Genomic DNA, 17,457 nt, shown 5'->3' on the forward strand with positions numbered 1-17,457 from the left:
CCTCCCTGGTTCTCACACCATAACTCTGAGAGTTAGTGGACCTGTGGTTGTCATTTCTCTTTGTAAGCACTCAAAGGCACTCAAAATAATCCATTCCACATCATAGTCCTTTTCGTTACCTTTACAAGCATAGCAGTCAAGTGTAGCTGCCTCTTAGGCCCCCAAGGCATGTGCTTCAACTGACACTTCATAAAGATCAACCACAGGTGATTGCTTGATTAACTGAGATGCCCTGCAAGCTATGCATTACTAGCATTATAACTGGCTCCGTGAACAAATTTCAATGACTTCTATATGTATTTTATAATCATCTCCCTTAACTCACCACTTGAACTTCTGAGTTGTTTCCCAGAAATGGTGGAGCTGAGATTCTGAGACTGCTGGCTATGGAGCACTGTAGTAGCTGGGCACTGGAGAGAGCCAGGTACGCTTCTGCAAGAACCTGCCTATCAATGTACCAAAACCAGGACACAAAACCCTTTTCTTCCTGTAATGTCTCTTCAGTGCCCTCTACTGACAAAGCTTCAGTCCCAGAAGCCAAAGAAAAGCCTGTTTAAAAGGCCCAGATCCACTTTCACAGTGCAGTCAAAAAGGGTGAATTTGGAGCTGAGATGCTCCAAATCAATAATCAATCAATAACCTGCACACGCATCACTTCTAAGATTCCCCTCATAGATTTTGTAGTCAGATATCTACGTCTGCCTGGGGGAGGGGGACCTTTGACAGGCTCCTTTCTCCCAGGTTTCAACAGGATGTCACCAAAAGCAACGGAGGAAAGGATGAACCCGAACAGAACGCGCAGCCCTCTTCCTTTTCCTACAGCCCTTCACCGAGAACCCTTCCAAAACACGCCGGGCCGGGCGTTCTAGGATAGGAAACCCAGGCAACAAAAGGGAAGTGGGGAGTAAGCTCAGCCCCTGTGGAACGTGGGCTGCCGGCGCCTGAACGCCCCTGAAGGCCTCAACTCACGCGAAGCTGCCTCTCAGGTCACAAAAGCCTTCTGAGGTCTTCCCATCGCTGGGGCACCGGGAGACAGACGCGGGGCGGGCCCAGCGGGCGACGCGCTCTGATTGGGCGCCGGGGGGCCCGCCCCCTTATCCCGGCGCGTCGGGAGGGGGCGGGGCCAGCCGCTCGCTCGGCTCGGGGGCTGCGGGCGCCTATTGACCCAGCGGCCGCTGAGCCGCCGCCGTCTTCTGCTCGTGGCGGGCGGTGCTGGAGAGCCAAGTGGCGCTGGGGAACCGGCGCTTCCTCTCGCGGCTGCCGCCGCCATCTCCGTGTTTGCGGGGCGGGAAGGAGGGAGAGGGCTCCCGGCTGCAGCTGGAGCGGGCTTCTCTCCGGGGACGGTCCTCTCCTCCTTGCTCTCCTTTACCTCCTCCCGGCGCTGCTGCCACCCGCCCCCTGCGCCCTCCCCGCGCAGTCCGGGTCCGGGAGGGGGAAGGTAGGGGCGGCCTCGGGGCAGGAGAGGCCGGCGAGCGGACGCGCGGTCTGGGGAAACTCCTGCCCGTTCCGTGCGCCCCGGAGCCCAGGGCGCACCCCGGCCCGGCCGCGGCAGCGGCGCCGGCGGCAGCAGGAAGGGGCTCAGTTGGGGGAGGTGGGGGCGGTGCCGCGGGGGCGGGCCCGAGCGTCCCGGTTCTAAGTTGTGGGTCCAGGCTCCTCCCGACTCTGTTCCTTCCCCCTTTGCTCCTCGGACCTAGCTGCGCGGCTCGGCCCGGGAGCCGCCGAACCCGCGCCGCCTCTGGGTGAGGACACCCCTGCCCTCGTCGAGAAAACTTTTCCTGCCGACTCAGTCGGGGCGGTGGTGGCAGGAAGTCCGGGCAGCGACCTGTCCTCCGCCTGCCCCGCGCGCCCTGCCGGGCGTTGGCGCTGAGCTTGCGATCAAGTTTGTGGGGGCCCCTTCCCGGCTGCTGGCGAGTCTCTCCTCGAGGGCAACGCCTGGCCTCGGGGAGGGCGGCGGGCCAGGGCGAAGGCCAAGGGCGCATGGTGGCGCCGGAGGCGAGGTGAGCAGCGCGGCCCGGACCCGCACCCGAGCGCGCGGAGGGCGCGCAGCCCAGGAGAAGGGAGCCTCCGGCGGCCGCTTTCTAGAGTCCACAGTCCGCTGCCTCCTCCGGGTGAGGACAGTGTCCAGGCCCCGAGTCTATCGAGGAAAATGAAGTTAAGTCGCCAGTTCACCGTGTTCGGCAGTGCAATCTTCTGTGTGGTGATTTTCTCGCTCTACCTGATGCTGGACCGGGGTCACTTAGACTACCCCAGGAGCCCGCGCCGCGAGGGCTCCTTTCCCCAGGTAAGCACCTGGGAGCCGGGGCGCGGGGCTCCGAGGGGCCAGACGTGGAGTCCTGTAGGTACCTGCTGCTCCGCGCCGGGGTAGGGCGAGGCCGAACCGGAGGAGGGTCCGAGAGTCCTTCAACTGGGGCTCTGTAGCGTTCGGACGGCGGTGACCGCGACCTGGGAGCCACCTTCCTCGGGCGAGCCGAATTAACAAAGTGCTGGCCGGCGTGCGGTAGCGGAATCGCGCTCGGGGGAAGTGGCCATGTTCCCGAACTCGCACCCGGGCCTGTTGGGGTGGCTTCGGGCACCTGCTGGCCAGGAACCCGCGCGGCGTGGGGCGCCCCCTCGCCAGCGCGGCACCGGAGTATTGCTGTGTGTAGTCGCCCGGCTCGCACAGAGTTAAGCCGCCAGCCCAGACCTCCTGCGCGCACTGAGTCGCGGAAATGGATCAAACATACCCCAACCTAGGCTCCCCCCCCCTTCCACCGTCTCTTAGGAGGGAAAAGTTTATTGTGGCCCTTTTACACGTAGATCTTTAGGTGGATTTTGGTGTCATTCTCAGCTGTTATATTTGGGTAGTTAGCAGACGTGGGGAGCGGAGTAGGGAAGCGCGTGTTATACTGCGGCCGGAAGCTGTGGGGCGCTCAGTTCTGCGCCCGGCGGTTAAATTGGCAAATCAGTGGGGAAAACGAGCCGTCTAAAGTCTTTTATTTAAAGTTACTAAAAAAGAGCAAAACGGCCACAATCTGTACTGTGTGCTAGGGTACCGCGCGGCGTGTGCGAGTCAATTTCAAGTTACTTGCCAGTGACCTGTACTTATCGGAAATTTTAGTAAAAGTGGCATGGTATTGTGTAGTGTCCTCTGTAACGAATGAGCCTGAAGAACTCAAAACTCTGCCATGCTAATCTAACAGCTACTACTTAGGGATAGGGAAACCTAGGACGTGAACAAATTGATGTTTTAATTTTTTTTGTTTTGGTGACAATTTAAATGAACAAAGAATATCCTTGCCATGTCTTCTGATATGCGGGGACCAATGGTTTGGATTTAATTGAAATTAAAGTACAAACTTTACTTGAATTATTATGAAAGTGAAAAAAGACCCCTTATCTAAGGGGTGAATACAGAGCATTCAAAATGTTTTGCAGGTGAGAGGTATTAAAAATCTTGCTGCAGACAGATGTATCAACTTTTTAAAAGCTTCTGCTTCCCCCTGGTAGTGTGAGAGAGAAAATATGAAACCGGCATTATGGGCATCTTTAAATCTTGATCTTAGAGTTTGTCTAGTGCTTGTTGAGGAAGTTGGGAAAAAAGGTAAATTCTCTGAAGCCAGAGCAAAAGGAGTTCTAAGCTTAGTTTGATATAGTGTATAATTTTGGGATTAAAATTACTGTGATTTCTTTCCCTCCAATAACCCCATTTTCAGAATTTCCTCCCTTACAGGAAAAAATCATAAAAACTGATATATATTACTTAAAGTGTTATCTTAAATAATATCCTTTGGCTTGATAATCACTTGAAAATGATTTATGCAAACATCTAGGCTAGAATTTTCTGGCAACCTTGACATTTTGCTCTATAAATAAGTGAGTGACTCATTCAGTTACTGGGAAATCCTAGACAAAGTTGTAATTCTGATGTTTTAAGATACATCCCTAGTCCTTAGTGAAGGGCTGAAGTTCTGCTTAAGGTGTAAAGCATCTGGTGGAAGGTGACAGTGACTGCTGGACAAGGCCCTGTGTGTATGTAGTGTTCTGTGAGCAAGGGGAGAGGGTGTGGAAAGTGGAGCTTTATTGTACTTAATGTTGTCTTCGTCAGATTTTCTGTACTGGATTTTCACTGCAGGAAGAAGATATTCTTTGCTGTTTTAGTGCTTGGGGGGGCCACTGACTCCTCGAAGCAAGTAGACATTATAAGCCCTCTGTAAGCTTAACTCATGTGTGACATTAGCTTATGTGTCTTACATGACGAGCTTGATTCCCACAACTACCACCCAGTAGGTGAGGAAACTAAGGCATGAGAGATTAATTTGCCCAAGGTCACACAGCTAAAAGCTGAGATTTGAACAGGCAGCCTTTGACGTCTATGCTGTCTTCCCTCTTGGGAATCTGTTGCTTATTGTTGAGACTGGGGCCTGCTTGTGCAAACACCTGATGTAGAATGTAAAGCATATTGCTCTGTGGCACCTGAGCTTGTGATTTTTTTTTTAAAAGGAACTTTTATTATGAAGCCATAATGAATGTAGGTGGTCCTTTTTCTGAAACATTTACTGTTTGAGTTTATACTTTTGCAGAATGTCTTCTACCTCACTTCAAAGCTAAATATTATAATGAAAATTATTATGCAGCATAGCATCCAGCACTTGATTCCTTTTTATTTTTTTGAGACGGTGTCTTACTCTGTTGTCTAGGCTGGAGTGCAGTGGTGTGATCATAGCTTACCACAACATCTAACTCCTGGGCTCAAGTGATCCTCCCACCTCATCCTCCTGAGTAGCTAGGGCCGCAGTTGTCTGCCACCATGCCTGGCTAACTTTTAAATTTTCCTATAGAGACAGGGTCTCCCTATGTTGCCCAGGCTGGTCTCAAACCTCTGACCTTGAGTGATCCTCCTGCCTCGGCCTCCCAAAGTGCTGGGATTACAGATGTGAGTCACTGTGCCCTGCTGAGTTGATTCTTTTATTTTTTTCACTACTTCTAACCCCATGTTAACCTTAATTTGATGACAATAGCAAACATAGCAAAAGGAGGCTTTATTATATTTCTTTGGCAAGTTTGGGTTCTGAATTCTTGAGTTTTAATAGAGCCAAGCTAGTTCATCACTATATGTCATTTTTGGTGTCTAGTAGAACGATTTATCTAGAAAGGTATTGAGTTCCTTGAAATTGTCCATTTTAGTTTGTTGATATGGAACCTTCACTAAGGTATAAGGTCCATCTTGTAAGCAAGATATTAAAACCATTGTAGATTGAGAGCAATCTATTTGTTGTTTTTGGGGCCTTTGTTCTTTTTCTCTCCTCCCACAACTCTGTGATTTCCACCACTTGGCTAGACTCTGGGGCAAGAGTGGGCCTGCTCTGGATGCTACAGTTCCTCCGTCTGGAGCAGCTGCCTGCCTCTGAGATAATCTTTGGAGGGCTTTCTCCCTGTGCTTCCAGGAGGAATTACTTTGAGGGCTGGAGGCAACAGGTGGCCTAGTCTGTTTTAGCTTGCCTGTATATTTCAGCGTTAATAAATCTTAGCTAAAACAGATTAATAAAAATTCCACACTGAATGAGAGGCTGGGCAGGGCCTAATGCCCTGAAAATACTTCCTGATAACTTGTGTGAATTTGAGCAGATGGAAAGGAGAAACGTTGTTAAGGTTTCCCTGAAATTCGTCATCACTTACAAGCAGATTTCACAAGTTGCTTACTATCTATGGTGTGTATAATAGGATGTCTTATTAATGTCTTATGTTTGGATCTGAAGAATTAATGAGTCAGGTTTTGAATAACAGATCATCAATCTTTAAATAACTAGTATAGCATAGGATCACAGGGATTAATATTAACACTTGAAATACAGAAATTGAGACTGATGGAAAATGTGAAAGTGAAGTTCAGATTTTATCTTTGTACCTAGATAACATTTATCATGTGAGAAAGTGTGAATGTCCTTAAATAAGTTTGATTGAAAGCCATTGGAAGGTTGGGACTTTTATGCCTTTTTTCTTTTAACTTATATTGTGAAACTGTAATGGACATACAGAAATGTGCTTAAATGTTTTATATCATTAGTACTTTTTAAGAGTCCCGCACAGAAGCTGTTAATAAAAGATCCATAGTAATAAGTTAACTAGGACCTTGATCTCCCAATTTTTTTTTTGATCCAGTTTTACTTCTGATAAACCAGCGGGGCCAGATGCTCATGATTGCACGTGGTCTGAAGGTTTTCGCTTACTTCTATTGTGGTGTTCCCAGGTGAACATTGTTATCAGGGCCTAAACAAATATTTTCATCAGGGAGATGTCACAATTGTATTTATTGGGAGGGAATTCTCTCTGTTATGCATTAACTTGCATTAAGGGATATTTGGCAAAATATTGACTAGGTTGACCACTTTTGTTTGTTGTTTTTGAGTCAGCTATTGCTTTTTGTGCTAGTAGTTAAAACTTTGACCGTTTTTTGAAAGACTGCAGTGTTGAGACTTTCTTTGAAGTAGTTCAGTAGCTGTCGCTGATCACCTGCTTTATTCTCAGTTTTTTGCATTCAGCAGTCTTTTTGTAAATTTTTTTATTTTAATATTTAAAAATTTTTATTTTTTATTTTCTTGCTCTGTCACCCAGGCTGGAGTGCAGTGGCATGATCACAGCTCACTGTAACCTTGAACTCCTGGGCTCACATTCAGCAGTTTTAGTTTTCCCTTGTTCCCCAACTTCTATAGCGTAATCTTTAAGAAACTGGGGGGACATTCAACAACTCTGATAATCTGTGGTTTCCAGATTATTGTATTTTTGGCCCCTTCTGTCATGGTGGTCAAGTTCCTGATAGTGGACTTTTAAAAAGTTCATGTAGACTAAAGAGAGGAGGAGGAACTCTAAAAGGGCGAATTTGGCTTTTTTTCATAGTTATTAGTGGGTTGATCATGAGAGGAAGTAGAACATTTTCGCTGAAATGGGTTTCTGTTTCAGTTTTCAAGCCAAGCTGTTAATTTTAAGGTTGAAACCATGTTTAAGTTCAAACAAGTTTGAAGATTAATTATACTGAAATAGAGCTCACACCTAGAGCTGTAGAGAGTATTGCTAAGTTTGCCTTGTGTTAGGAGGCAAATTATTTGATTTGATGAACTCTGTCTCTTGAGGTTATAGCGTAGCTTTTCTAAGAGAGAGTATATTTAAGGTTATTATTTGTACTTTTACGAAGACAAATGCATAGTAGGTGTCTAGTAAATATTTTAATGTTAAATTTCTAAATCTGACATGCTGTTTTCTAAAGAAAAGGTCAACCTTAAAGCACTTTAGTTTACAACTGTGCATGCTCTACCTTTTGCTGCCTCTATCCTGGGGTTTCCCTTTGCTATTGACATTTTGGGCCAGGGAATTCTTTGGTGTTTAGGGCTGTGCGGTGTATTCCAGGATATCTAGCAGCATCCTGTTCTCTACTCAGTATATGCCAGCAGCACCTTTCTCTCTCTTCCTAGTTGTAGACACCAAAAATGTCTTCAGACAAACCGCTTTGGCTACAGTCTAGGCAAGGGCACTTAGCATTTTGCATTTTAGGAAGGAGTGATCAAAAGGCTGAATTCTCATGCTCAAAAGGACAACTAGCATTTTTTGATGGTTGCACACTATTCTATTTTTGGATGCCTAAAATTCATTTACATATTTAGGATTCTAGATTGTAGTACGTTACAGAAAATACAAGATAGATTACGTTCATATGTAAGTTAAAAAAAAATAGAAGATTGTTATAAAGGAACTTAATTTTTTTTCATCTTTACCAATTGGACATACATATTCTGAGAAAAGTATTATGGTCAGGTCGTTGTAAATAGATCATCTTTTTACTTTCTGTAAGCTGAATTGGAGGTTGGCAGTTGTCCAGATGTATTCCGTTTGCACAGGAAGATAAGATATATTGATTAGTAATAAAGTAGTATGAAAATTGTACACAAAAATAATTTGAGATGTTTGACATTTTCTTAGGCAGGCTATTTACTTTTCTTCTGTTTATTTTATTTCTGTTAATTCTGATGATTCTGGTTACTACAGTTTGTATATCTTCTTGAAATGAGAAAAAGAGAAAGAAACTGGAAAATAAAGTGGATAGAGACTTCCTTCCTCCTGTTCATTTCATTTTGTCCTCTAAATAGCATTTTTTAAGCAAGGGGCTTGGAGGTGGGAGCTGGAAAAGAATGAAGTTCTTGGCAAATATCTTTTCTCTTTTTCTTTTGTCTCCAAGGCCTCTGGTCTTGAACTCTGCCTAAGTCAGCTAACTATGAGCCAAATCTGCTTACCACCTGACTTTCTAGGGCCACAAACTAAGAATGGTTTTTACATTTTTAAATGGTTTAATGGTGTTTAGTGACATAGCCGTAGTCATGGTCATTCATCTATGATCATCTCTGTACACTTTTATGCAACAGTGGCAGAATTGAATAGTTGGGACAGAAATCTCCTGGTCCACAAAACCTAAAATGTTTTCTCTCTGGCCCTTTTCAGAAAAAGTTTGCCAGACCCTGGTTTAAACTATATTTCTCTGTTTTTAACATTGGAGGCAAATATTAAATAGTATGGTTAGATCTGTCGAAGCAGAGGTGGGTTGATTAAAAACAAACACATTTTTTGTGAACTGGTTAAGCATTGGTTAAACTTTGTGTTTGTAGAGTGTGGTTTAGAACTCATGTTATCTACATGTTTTATAGATTTCCTGGTATCTTTGGGGACCTTTCATGCCAGAACATGGACGTGCCTGACGAGTTTAATTCATTTCCTTTCATCACCTGGAAGGTTTCTTAGTATAGGACCACTCTGAGAGTGAGGGTTCTGGGCCACGAACTATGTAAAATTGATCCAGAACTTCCAGATTGAAAACCTTGACTGTATAATTTTTTGGATCTGCTGTAATTCACAGATGGGCCTGATCTGACTGTGTGGGTTAGTTAGTATTGAGGAGAGCCCAGGTGTAGGTATCTTCTTCATAAACCATAAATACAGGACGGCACTCTCTGGGATCCTGAAGGTTGCTCAGGTTGTTGGCAGGGGTACTTATCAAAGACTAATAAATTCTTGCCAATTTTCATCATTTTCCTCACATTCTTCCCTGTGGCACGGGCCACTGTTCCATTCATGTCCTCAGAGTTTAGTATTGTCTTTAAATTGCAGTGCACTTAGTGTGAAGGAAATGGGAGTCATTCATTTCATGGAGTAGTAGTAAGGTTAGTGTTAAGTAGAGTTTTTTAAGTATTTTGTTTTCCATTTTAAAATGTATGTACTTGTGCATTTTGCACATGTAGATGGATTTCCCACTGGCTTCCTTTGTAGGGAGTCTAGAGAAATTTAATGTTTTTTCCAAGAGCAGAACAGACTCCAAATCTGATCCTATCCTGTGCTCCGGTGGACCTCATCGTCCTGAATGAAGAGCCTGGAGAGATGGGGACTTTGCCAATGACTTTTTTCTTTTAAACACTTTAGCATTTATAAAAGTATAAATGTCCATACAAATACAAATTCAAATGGTATAGAAAGATACACATTGACAGGTGAGTCCCTCTCCCTTCCTTCCCCACTCCTCTTCTCAGAGTCTCACTTCTGACCATTTTTTGTTGCCACTACTGAATGGTTCAGTCTCTAGCCCTAAATATATTCTTATGTCTCTTTTTTGATTTTTTTCTAATTTTGAGCTATTGTTTCCTTTATAAAAGACAAGGAATTTAATTCATATCTCTTCTAGTTTTTAAAAACTTACTTTTGTATTTAATACTTCTGTTTAATAAACCTTAACAACTCTTGATGATGTAATTGCATTTATTTTCTTGATCCATCAACTTTAGACCTAATGTCTTGACCCCCCACTCTATCAAGGTGACATTTCTCCATCTTCTTCCACTCACTCTCTTTCCCTCTCCTCATGTCCCACCCTCCCTCAGCCATCTTTTACATGGGTGAGACTTGTATCATCTGCATTCATTCTGTGACCTAATGTTTTACATGTTCTGACTATTCATTGGTTACAAAAATGGAAAACCAATAAACAAGGGTATAGAATTTTAGTTAGATTACCAAGCCATTTTGCAATGTATACATTTTTCAAAACAACATGTTGTACATGATAAATGTATACAATTTTTATGTCAATTAAAAAGTAAAACATGTTAGAGAACCAGTACATAGCATTTTTGATTTTATGGTAATATAAACGCTGTTCAGTGTGTATCAGGTTGTTTGGCCTCATAGAGAAGGAGGGATAATCTTGTATCGTTAAAACAGTGCCACTTGCAGGAAATATTCTAAGCATCAGAGCAAGTGGATTCTCTTATCTTATATTCCAGCTGTTAAGAATCATGCTGTATTTCAGTTTCCTTCACATCTGGACCATGACTTCCTTGTATAGCTCTTTGTTTTTCCTATTTCTAATTCCTTTCCCTTTTCTTACTGACAGAGGAAATGGAAGTTATTGAATCCTGTCTATTGAATCTCATTATTTAAAAAATCGTTTTACAACTCAGCATGCCTCAATATTTGGTCCCTTGTGCCTTCTCAGGATTGAAAGTCTGAAGTCATGCCATTTTTTTGTTGTTGTTCACAAATTAGTGTTTACTCAAACACTTGCCATGATTCTTCCAGGCTGATAGTGTTTTGTTTCCTTTGTGATAGGAAGCCCTTTCCCTTCAGGGTGAGGACCATGGGGCTGAAGCTGTCCTCTGTAGCAGTTCCCTTCTGTGGAGGAATGTGGAATTTATGGGTCCTGGCCTTGGTGGTAATGTTTTACCTGTGGAACATTAGAGGATAGAAGCCTGAGAACGTGAATCATTCTCAGAATCATTTTCCACATTAAAAAAAAGTCCTGAATTGGCATTTTTAGAATCCAGTGAAGTAGTCATTCTTTTAACAGTTACCAGCATCCCAGAAAAGTCATACATATGAAAAAGTCTGACATAGAATTTTAAAGTAGGAAGGGTCCTTCCAGGTCAGGTAATTTTTAGTCTTTGATTTTTCACATAAGGGCACTGAGCCACATAAACTGGACCTCAATAGTTTGCCCAGCCACAGCATACCTGGGACATGCATCCTGACTTATGATTCAGTGGCCTTTCTGCTGGATTATGCCCAGCGGCTATTTGAAAATTTACTATGTGTTGGGTACTATGGAAATTGTGATTGATATATGTTATGCTTTGAAAGAGCTTAGTTATTTGGAGAAACACAACTGCCATTTATGAAACAATTAGAGACAGTTAAGTGCTATTTATTCATTAAAAGAGTTAATTTAAAGAGGTTCTAGAATGATACCTGACACATAGTATTTAGTAAATGCTAGTTATTACCAATGGACAGCATTTCTAGAGTATTGCGTACCAGGCACCTCTTCTCGTTCTGATGTTACAGGAGCTAAGGATATAATAAGAATCCATTATCTTATCTTACATTCTAACAAGAATGTAAAGACAAAGACCTTAAACGGAATGCAGAAACAGAACTAAGTTCTAGTGGTGGCCTCACTCAAGTTGGCCAAAGGAGAGGGGAAGGAAACTAAGTTTTTCCGATTGCGTCGGACTTCTTAGAAGGTAGAAGGAACATTGCTAGTATAAAGTACAATGGTCTCAAAGGCTTGAAGTCCTGGAGGAGATTGTCTTGATTTAGAATCACTCTTTATCGCTTGTAAAGAGGAACTGGGAAAACACCCTGGGTAGTTCAGGATCAGATTGTGAATTGCCTCAGAGTCAGTCTGAAAAGTTAGGGGTTAGATGGTAGTGAACCACTCCAAGTTATTGAGTGTACAGGAAGCTGCCTGAGAAAAGCAGTGTTAGATAATTAATTTTGTAGAAAATTTTAGACCTGGAAGGGAGCTAAGAGAATATTCCATCTAGATTATTCTGGTAGCAGTGTGTAGGAAGACTCAGAAGCAGGAAGGCAGCTGAGAATCTGTTTGAGGTAATACAGACATAAGGCAGCAAATTCCTGTACCAGTACTGAATTGGCTAGAATCGAGAGGAAGAAAAATGTGGAGACATTTTGTAAAGAGAAGCACCAGGGCTTTCTGACAGATTTGATAAAGGATAATGATGGGTGGCTTGAGTCAAACATTTTCCTCCATCTTTTTCGTTTGGGGTGTTGGAGACTGATTGTACTATTTGCAGAAAGGGATAGTTTGAAAGACGAGCTGGTTTGGGAAGCCAAGTTCAGTTTTGTTTATGATGAGGTGGCCGCCAGTGGAAATAGCCAAGTGGGTTGGAGCGCCAGAGTGAGGGATCAGGGGAAGGAGGTGCTGATCGGGTAGTCATCAGCATAGCTGAGAATGAATGAGCTCACTTGGGGACTGTGCTTATGAGAAGAGAACAGAGCCAAGTACATTTCTTATAGCCAAAAGCTGCACTTATATTAAGATTATTGTGTAGCAGATGTTAATGAAATAAAGCAGCTTGTATTCGAATTGTCAGAAACTGGCTCATGGATCAGTTTACCTAAGAAGAGATAAGATTATCAGAAGGAAGGATTTCAAAAAAGCATTTCAGTAGGAGACTTAAAAAGACCCTTATCATCTTTGGCACAAATTATGGAACTAAATTATGTTTGCTAGGTTGTAAGAAAATAAATCGCTCATTTGTGTATGTGTGTGTATATGGAGTGTGGGAGGTCAGGTGGTGGAGAGGGAGAAATATTTACTAAGGATCAAAAGGCAACACCCCAAATAGGGGGCTTATAGCTGAAGGTTGTTCAGAAGATCAGACAGATTCTGAGAATACCCCCCAAATTGTCTCTTGTTTATCGTAAGCAAGAGCCCCTCTTGTTTGGTTGGTGGCTGACCCCATAAACTAAAGAAGTAAAATTATCTTTGACCCAGGGCTACCTCTTGAAAATGTGTAGAAGCAGATAATGACAAACCTGGGGATACAAGATATTTCTTGTGACTTTTAGGGAGCAGATCTAACCACTAATTTTTTTTTTAATAAACCAGATTTGAGAAGAACCCAAGAAATTTGTATCCTTAACTCATCTTTGATAGCTGATGGTATGATATTTAGAAGTTTGCTATTATTATTATGTTATGTCTTACTAGTGCATTTGTTGCTTCTGTGGTCTTTGCTGTGGCCCACCTTGCCCTGTAGACCAATTGGTTCTGATGGATTTTTATAAAGAAAGGGAGTAGGAAAGAATTTGTAAAACTTAAGAACCTGTGGTGCTTGTAAAAGGTAGTTAGGAAATTCAGAATTTATAATAATCCAGATGGGGCTTCCCTAAATACTTGTCTCCTGTCAGTAAGGAATATAAGGGACTTATTCAGGAAATGATTTGTGTAAATAAGATTGAAGGGGGGCTGATTATCTACTTAATACAATCCTGCCTTCAGAGGCTTTCCAAAACCATTTTTGTATGAAAAATGATCTCAGACGTGTCAATTGCATTTATTTTAATAAGCTAACACTGTTTAGGTTGATTGGCTTTTTCCATTTCTGACAATTATTCTTTTTTTACATTAAAATTGTATTTTTCAAAATTAGTTGTATAACATTATGTTGATAGAACTTTTGTCAGCAGATCCTAAAATACAATATATGCCCTTAATCTATGGGAAATAAGTTTAGTAGAAATGGATAGTGTATAGTAACCCTGTTTACAAAGACAGGCATATGTCAAAAAATATAAGACAAGATTACTTTACCAACATAGTCCAACAATCATTACCTAGATGGCACATAACGACACGATCTTAGTTACCTGGGATTGTTGCAGCCTGAAAGGGTATCACAAATGAACTTTCATGCAAGCCGCTGGACGGGATGCACTGTTGGCAGATTATCTCAGAGTGCTAAGCATAAGAATATAGATATATTAAAAATAAATTTTAGAAGGAAAATCAGTGTGGTTTTAAAAAAAAATTTCTGCAAAAAATAGAGTAGTGTTCCATAGACCAGGTTGGGAAGTACTGAATTGAAGAAAGAGTTCTATTAGTTAACAGTTAATTTGCTTAGTGCCACTTACTTGTAGTTATTAAATGGATTTGTATGTAATAAAATGGCATTTTATTAAAATTTTATAATCCAAATGTTTTGCCCTGCTTATACCCTTCTTCTAATCATTTTTAAAACAAGTATCTGTTTTGCATAATCTCACTTTGTACAATAGCTTGGTGCCTAAAATGTTTCCTCAACAGGAGGTAGTTTCTGTGCAGCTATATTGGGCTGGTGCAGGTGGGGCCATATGGTTTTAATCTAAACATACATCTGGAAACTCACAGGGTGGAAATGGTGCTGTCTCCTGGAACCTGTAGAAAGCGCCAGCAACTGGAGTCCTGACCATGTTTTTGGAGGAGGGTAGTGAGAGGATTGGGTGCTATTGTTTCAGGTCAGGGCTGGGGTCCTCTTTAGGGATTCTGGAAGCTGCTGAGTGGTTGTCCAGGTGCAGTCACAACTGCCTTGAATGCCCTGCCAGGGCAGAGATGGTGTGCTTAGAGCCCCAGCTCTTCCCCTCACAGTCATTTGGCACTCTTGTCATATACCTGCATCTGAGCAACTCTGCTGTCATCGTACCTAGGCAGGTGTGAGATTTATGAAGAGTGATTCACCAGGGCAAAGAGAGTATTGCTCCTGAGATTTGGTAAGGCATTACATTACGTAACTAAGTATTCTTTTTGCTCATGTAGTGAGGATATTTATTTCTTTGAATGGACCACGTAAAGACAATACCTTGGAAGAAATTCAGGCATGTTAAGTTCCGGGTCTGGAAAATACCATTAGAAGGTCATTTGTAACTGTGGCTTGTGGCTTGTTGATGGAGTGGCAGAGGTACATGCAGATCTGTGGCCACAGCTCCATTTCACACTCTTTTCGGCCTTAGCACTGTACGTCTTAAGGGGTGGAGTGAGCACTTGAGGGGTTACTTGCCCTTTTATCAAACCAAAAAGCCTTCCTGTTAAGTGCCTGAGATCTGACTAAAGAGCAGGATTTTTCTGTGTCGGTCGAACAGTGTCTGGCTGACCAGGGACTGCTGAAGTAACGGTGACACCCCTGCTGGAAATATAGACTCTCTTTTACCAAATCACAGTTCCTCTATTTAGCTTTAATGCAGCGGTTCTTAACCGGGGATGTGTGAGAATCGCCTGGTGAGCCATTTAAAATTATAAAAGGCGGATCCATGCGCTTTCTCTAGGTAATCCCATTTGTTTCCATTGCTTGAAATTCATATTCATTCCGACCAAGTTTATGTATTCACCCTGACTTCTCTCCTGAGTTCAAGACTTGTGCGTCCATGGACACCACTGTTCAGATATCTAATAGTTTCAAACACAGCGTTTGCCCCCTCTTCTGCTCCACCCCCAGCACTCCCTGTTTCTCTAAAATGCCACCCACCCATCATCCTCCCAGTTGCCCCAGCAAAAACCTCAGAGGCCATTTTTCTTCCTTTCTTGCCCCTCTGATTCCTAGTTTATCTGTCAAATTAATTCTTTCACATTCCTCCACCTCCACTCCCTAGTCCAAGCCACCATGGCTTTTACCTGGGCAAACTGCAGCCTCTTACTCCCCTGACCCCAGCATAGCTCCAGAATGGCTTTAAAACTCTAAAACTCTGTCCAAGTTGAAGATGTTGATTTTTTTTTCATGAAAGTTACCTTTAACCATAAAGGCTGACTGTCTTTGCCTTGCTCCTTTATTGGTGCAAGATAGGTGTAGAGCCATGTTAGACCAAATTATTCCCCTGAGAGACAGCTTATGAAGCTAGGCGGGCTCACAGCTCTCCAGCTCTAGTGTTGGGGATTTGGGCAGACTTTCTCTAATAAGGACTGTTAAGTGTAAGGATATTTTCTAAGCTTTCTTTATATGGGGCCAACTCTTTGCCAGGTATATTAGTTTCCTATTGCTGCCGTAACGAATCACCATAAACTTAGTGGCTTAAAACAAGAAAAATGTGTTATCTTACAATTCTGGAGGTGAGAAGTCTGAAACAGGCCCTACTGGACTAAAATCAAGGTGTCTGCAGAGATGCATTCCTTCGGGAGGCTCTATGGGAGAATCTGTTCCTTGTATTTTCCAACTTCTAGAGGCTGCCTGCATTCCTTGGCTCAAGGCCCCCTTCCAGCAAAAGCATTCCTCTGACCTCTTCTTCTGTCCTCACTTCTCCTTTGGCCTGGCTCTTCTGTCCTCCTCTTTTCCCTTATAAGGACCTTTGTGATTACATTGGGCCTACCCAGATATTGTAGGGTAATCTTCCTATCCCCAAATCCCCGATCATACCAGCAAAGCTCCTTTTTTTTTTTTTTTGTTTTTGTTTTTGTTTTTTGAGACAGAATCTTGCTCTGTTGCCCGGGCTAGAGTTCTGTGGCGTCAGCCTAGCTCACAGCAAACCTCAAACTCCTGGACTCAAGCAATCCTTCTGCCTCAACCTTCCGGGTAACTGGGACTACAGGCATGCGCCACCATGCCCGGCTAATTTTTTTCTATATATATTTTTAGCTGTCCAGGTCATTTCTTTCTATTTTTAGTAGAGACAGGGTCTCACTATTGCTCAGGCTGGTCTCGAACTCCTGACCTCAAGCGATCCTCCCGCCTCGGCCTCTCAGAGTGCTGGGATTACAGGCATGAGCCACCACGCCCGGCCAGGACAGGGACATCTTTGGATAAACATTCTCCTTACTCTGCAGGCACCATTTAAATTGATTTGCATGTATTAACTAATCCTCATAACAAACCTATGTGTTAGGTATTCTTAATTTTCCACATTTTACAGATGATAACACTGAGGCACAGAGCAGTTACGTAACTTGAACTTGTGTAAGGTTATATAGCCATTAGGTAGTGGAGCCAGAAGTCAAATTTGGGCTGGCCTTAGGGTCTGTCCTTAGTCATGATGCATGCTATTAATATTTCTGCAGGTGCATATGGTACCCTTCAAAGTGATTTTAGAAAGCCATACTTCTATTATGTAGCAGTAGCTGTAGTAACAATACCATCTTTGGTGCTTACTTGTTGACAGGTCCTGTGCTAAATTCCTTTACAGCTATTCCAAGCAGTGGGTGCCAGCATTGCATTTTGCCCATAAGGAAACTGAGGCCCAGATATGTTAATTCCCCAAGATCATGCAGCTAGTAAGTGCCAAAGCTAGTATTGGAAGCCAGATAGCCTGAACTAGATAGAGCCCATGTGCCTAACCTTTGGGCTAAATTGCCTTTATCTTTATCTGGTGAAGGAAGTCATTAAAAATAAAGGTAATCATTGTTTGCTGTTACATGTTGGGCACATTCAATGACAGAATCAAAGTTCAGAAAGATCTTGATGCAATGGAGTGATATGCTGAGTCTCACAATTAGTTCCGAAGGGAAACAAACCATAAATTAAAGGTGGTGTAGATTACAAGTTTCAAACACATGCCTACTCTGGGGTAAAATTTTGTTTCTTTTGAATGCTACCATTGGTGGTCATATTATAAACATAATAATTTCTAAAGTTCTCATAACTAGAAACTTGATTTGGTTGAGTGCAGATCTTATATTACTAC

At 42.8% G+C, this 17,457-nt stretch overlaps 1 protein-coding gene and 1 long non-coding RNA gene across 2 annotated transcripts in view; one reads left to right on the forward strand and one right to left on the reverse strand.

The window, feature by feature from the left end:
- LOC138398386 (uncharacterized) overlaps positions 1 to 1,029 on the reverse strand; it is a 33,655-nt gene extending 32,626 nt beyond the window's left edge. Inside the window, exon 1 of the long non-coding RNA XR_011235946.1 lies at positions 970 to 1,029. This is a non-coding gene — a long non-coding RNA (uncharacterized lncRNA). The remainder of the gene's footprint in view (positions 1 to 969) is intronic.
- A 1,107-nt stretch (positions 1,030 to 2,136) lies between these two features.
- The window catches only part of MAN2A1 (mannosidase alpha class 2A member 1), a 167,736-nt gene continuing 152,415 nt past the window's right edge, over positions 2,137 to 17,457 (forward strand). Inside the window, exon 1 of the mRNA XM_069492771.1 lies at positions 2,137 to 2,281. Coding sequence (XP_069348872.1) covers positions 2,147 to 2,281 — 135 coding nt within the window. The 5' untranslated portion in view covers positions 2,137 to 2,146. The remainder of the gene's footprint in view (positions 2,282 to 17,457) is intronic.

The sequence above is a fragment of the Eulemur rufifrons genome, chromosome 17 (assembly GCF_041146395.1).
Source record: "Eulemur rufifrons isolate Redbay chromosome 17, OSU_ERuf_1, whole genome shotgun sequence".
Taxonomy (NCBI): Eukaryota; Metazoa; Chordata; class Mammalia; order Primates; family Lemuridae; genus Eulemur; species Eulemur rufifrons.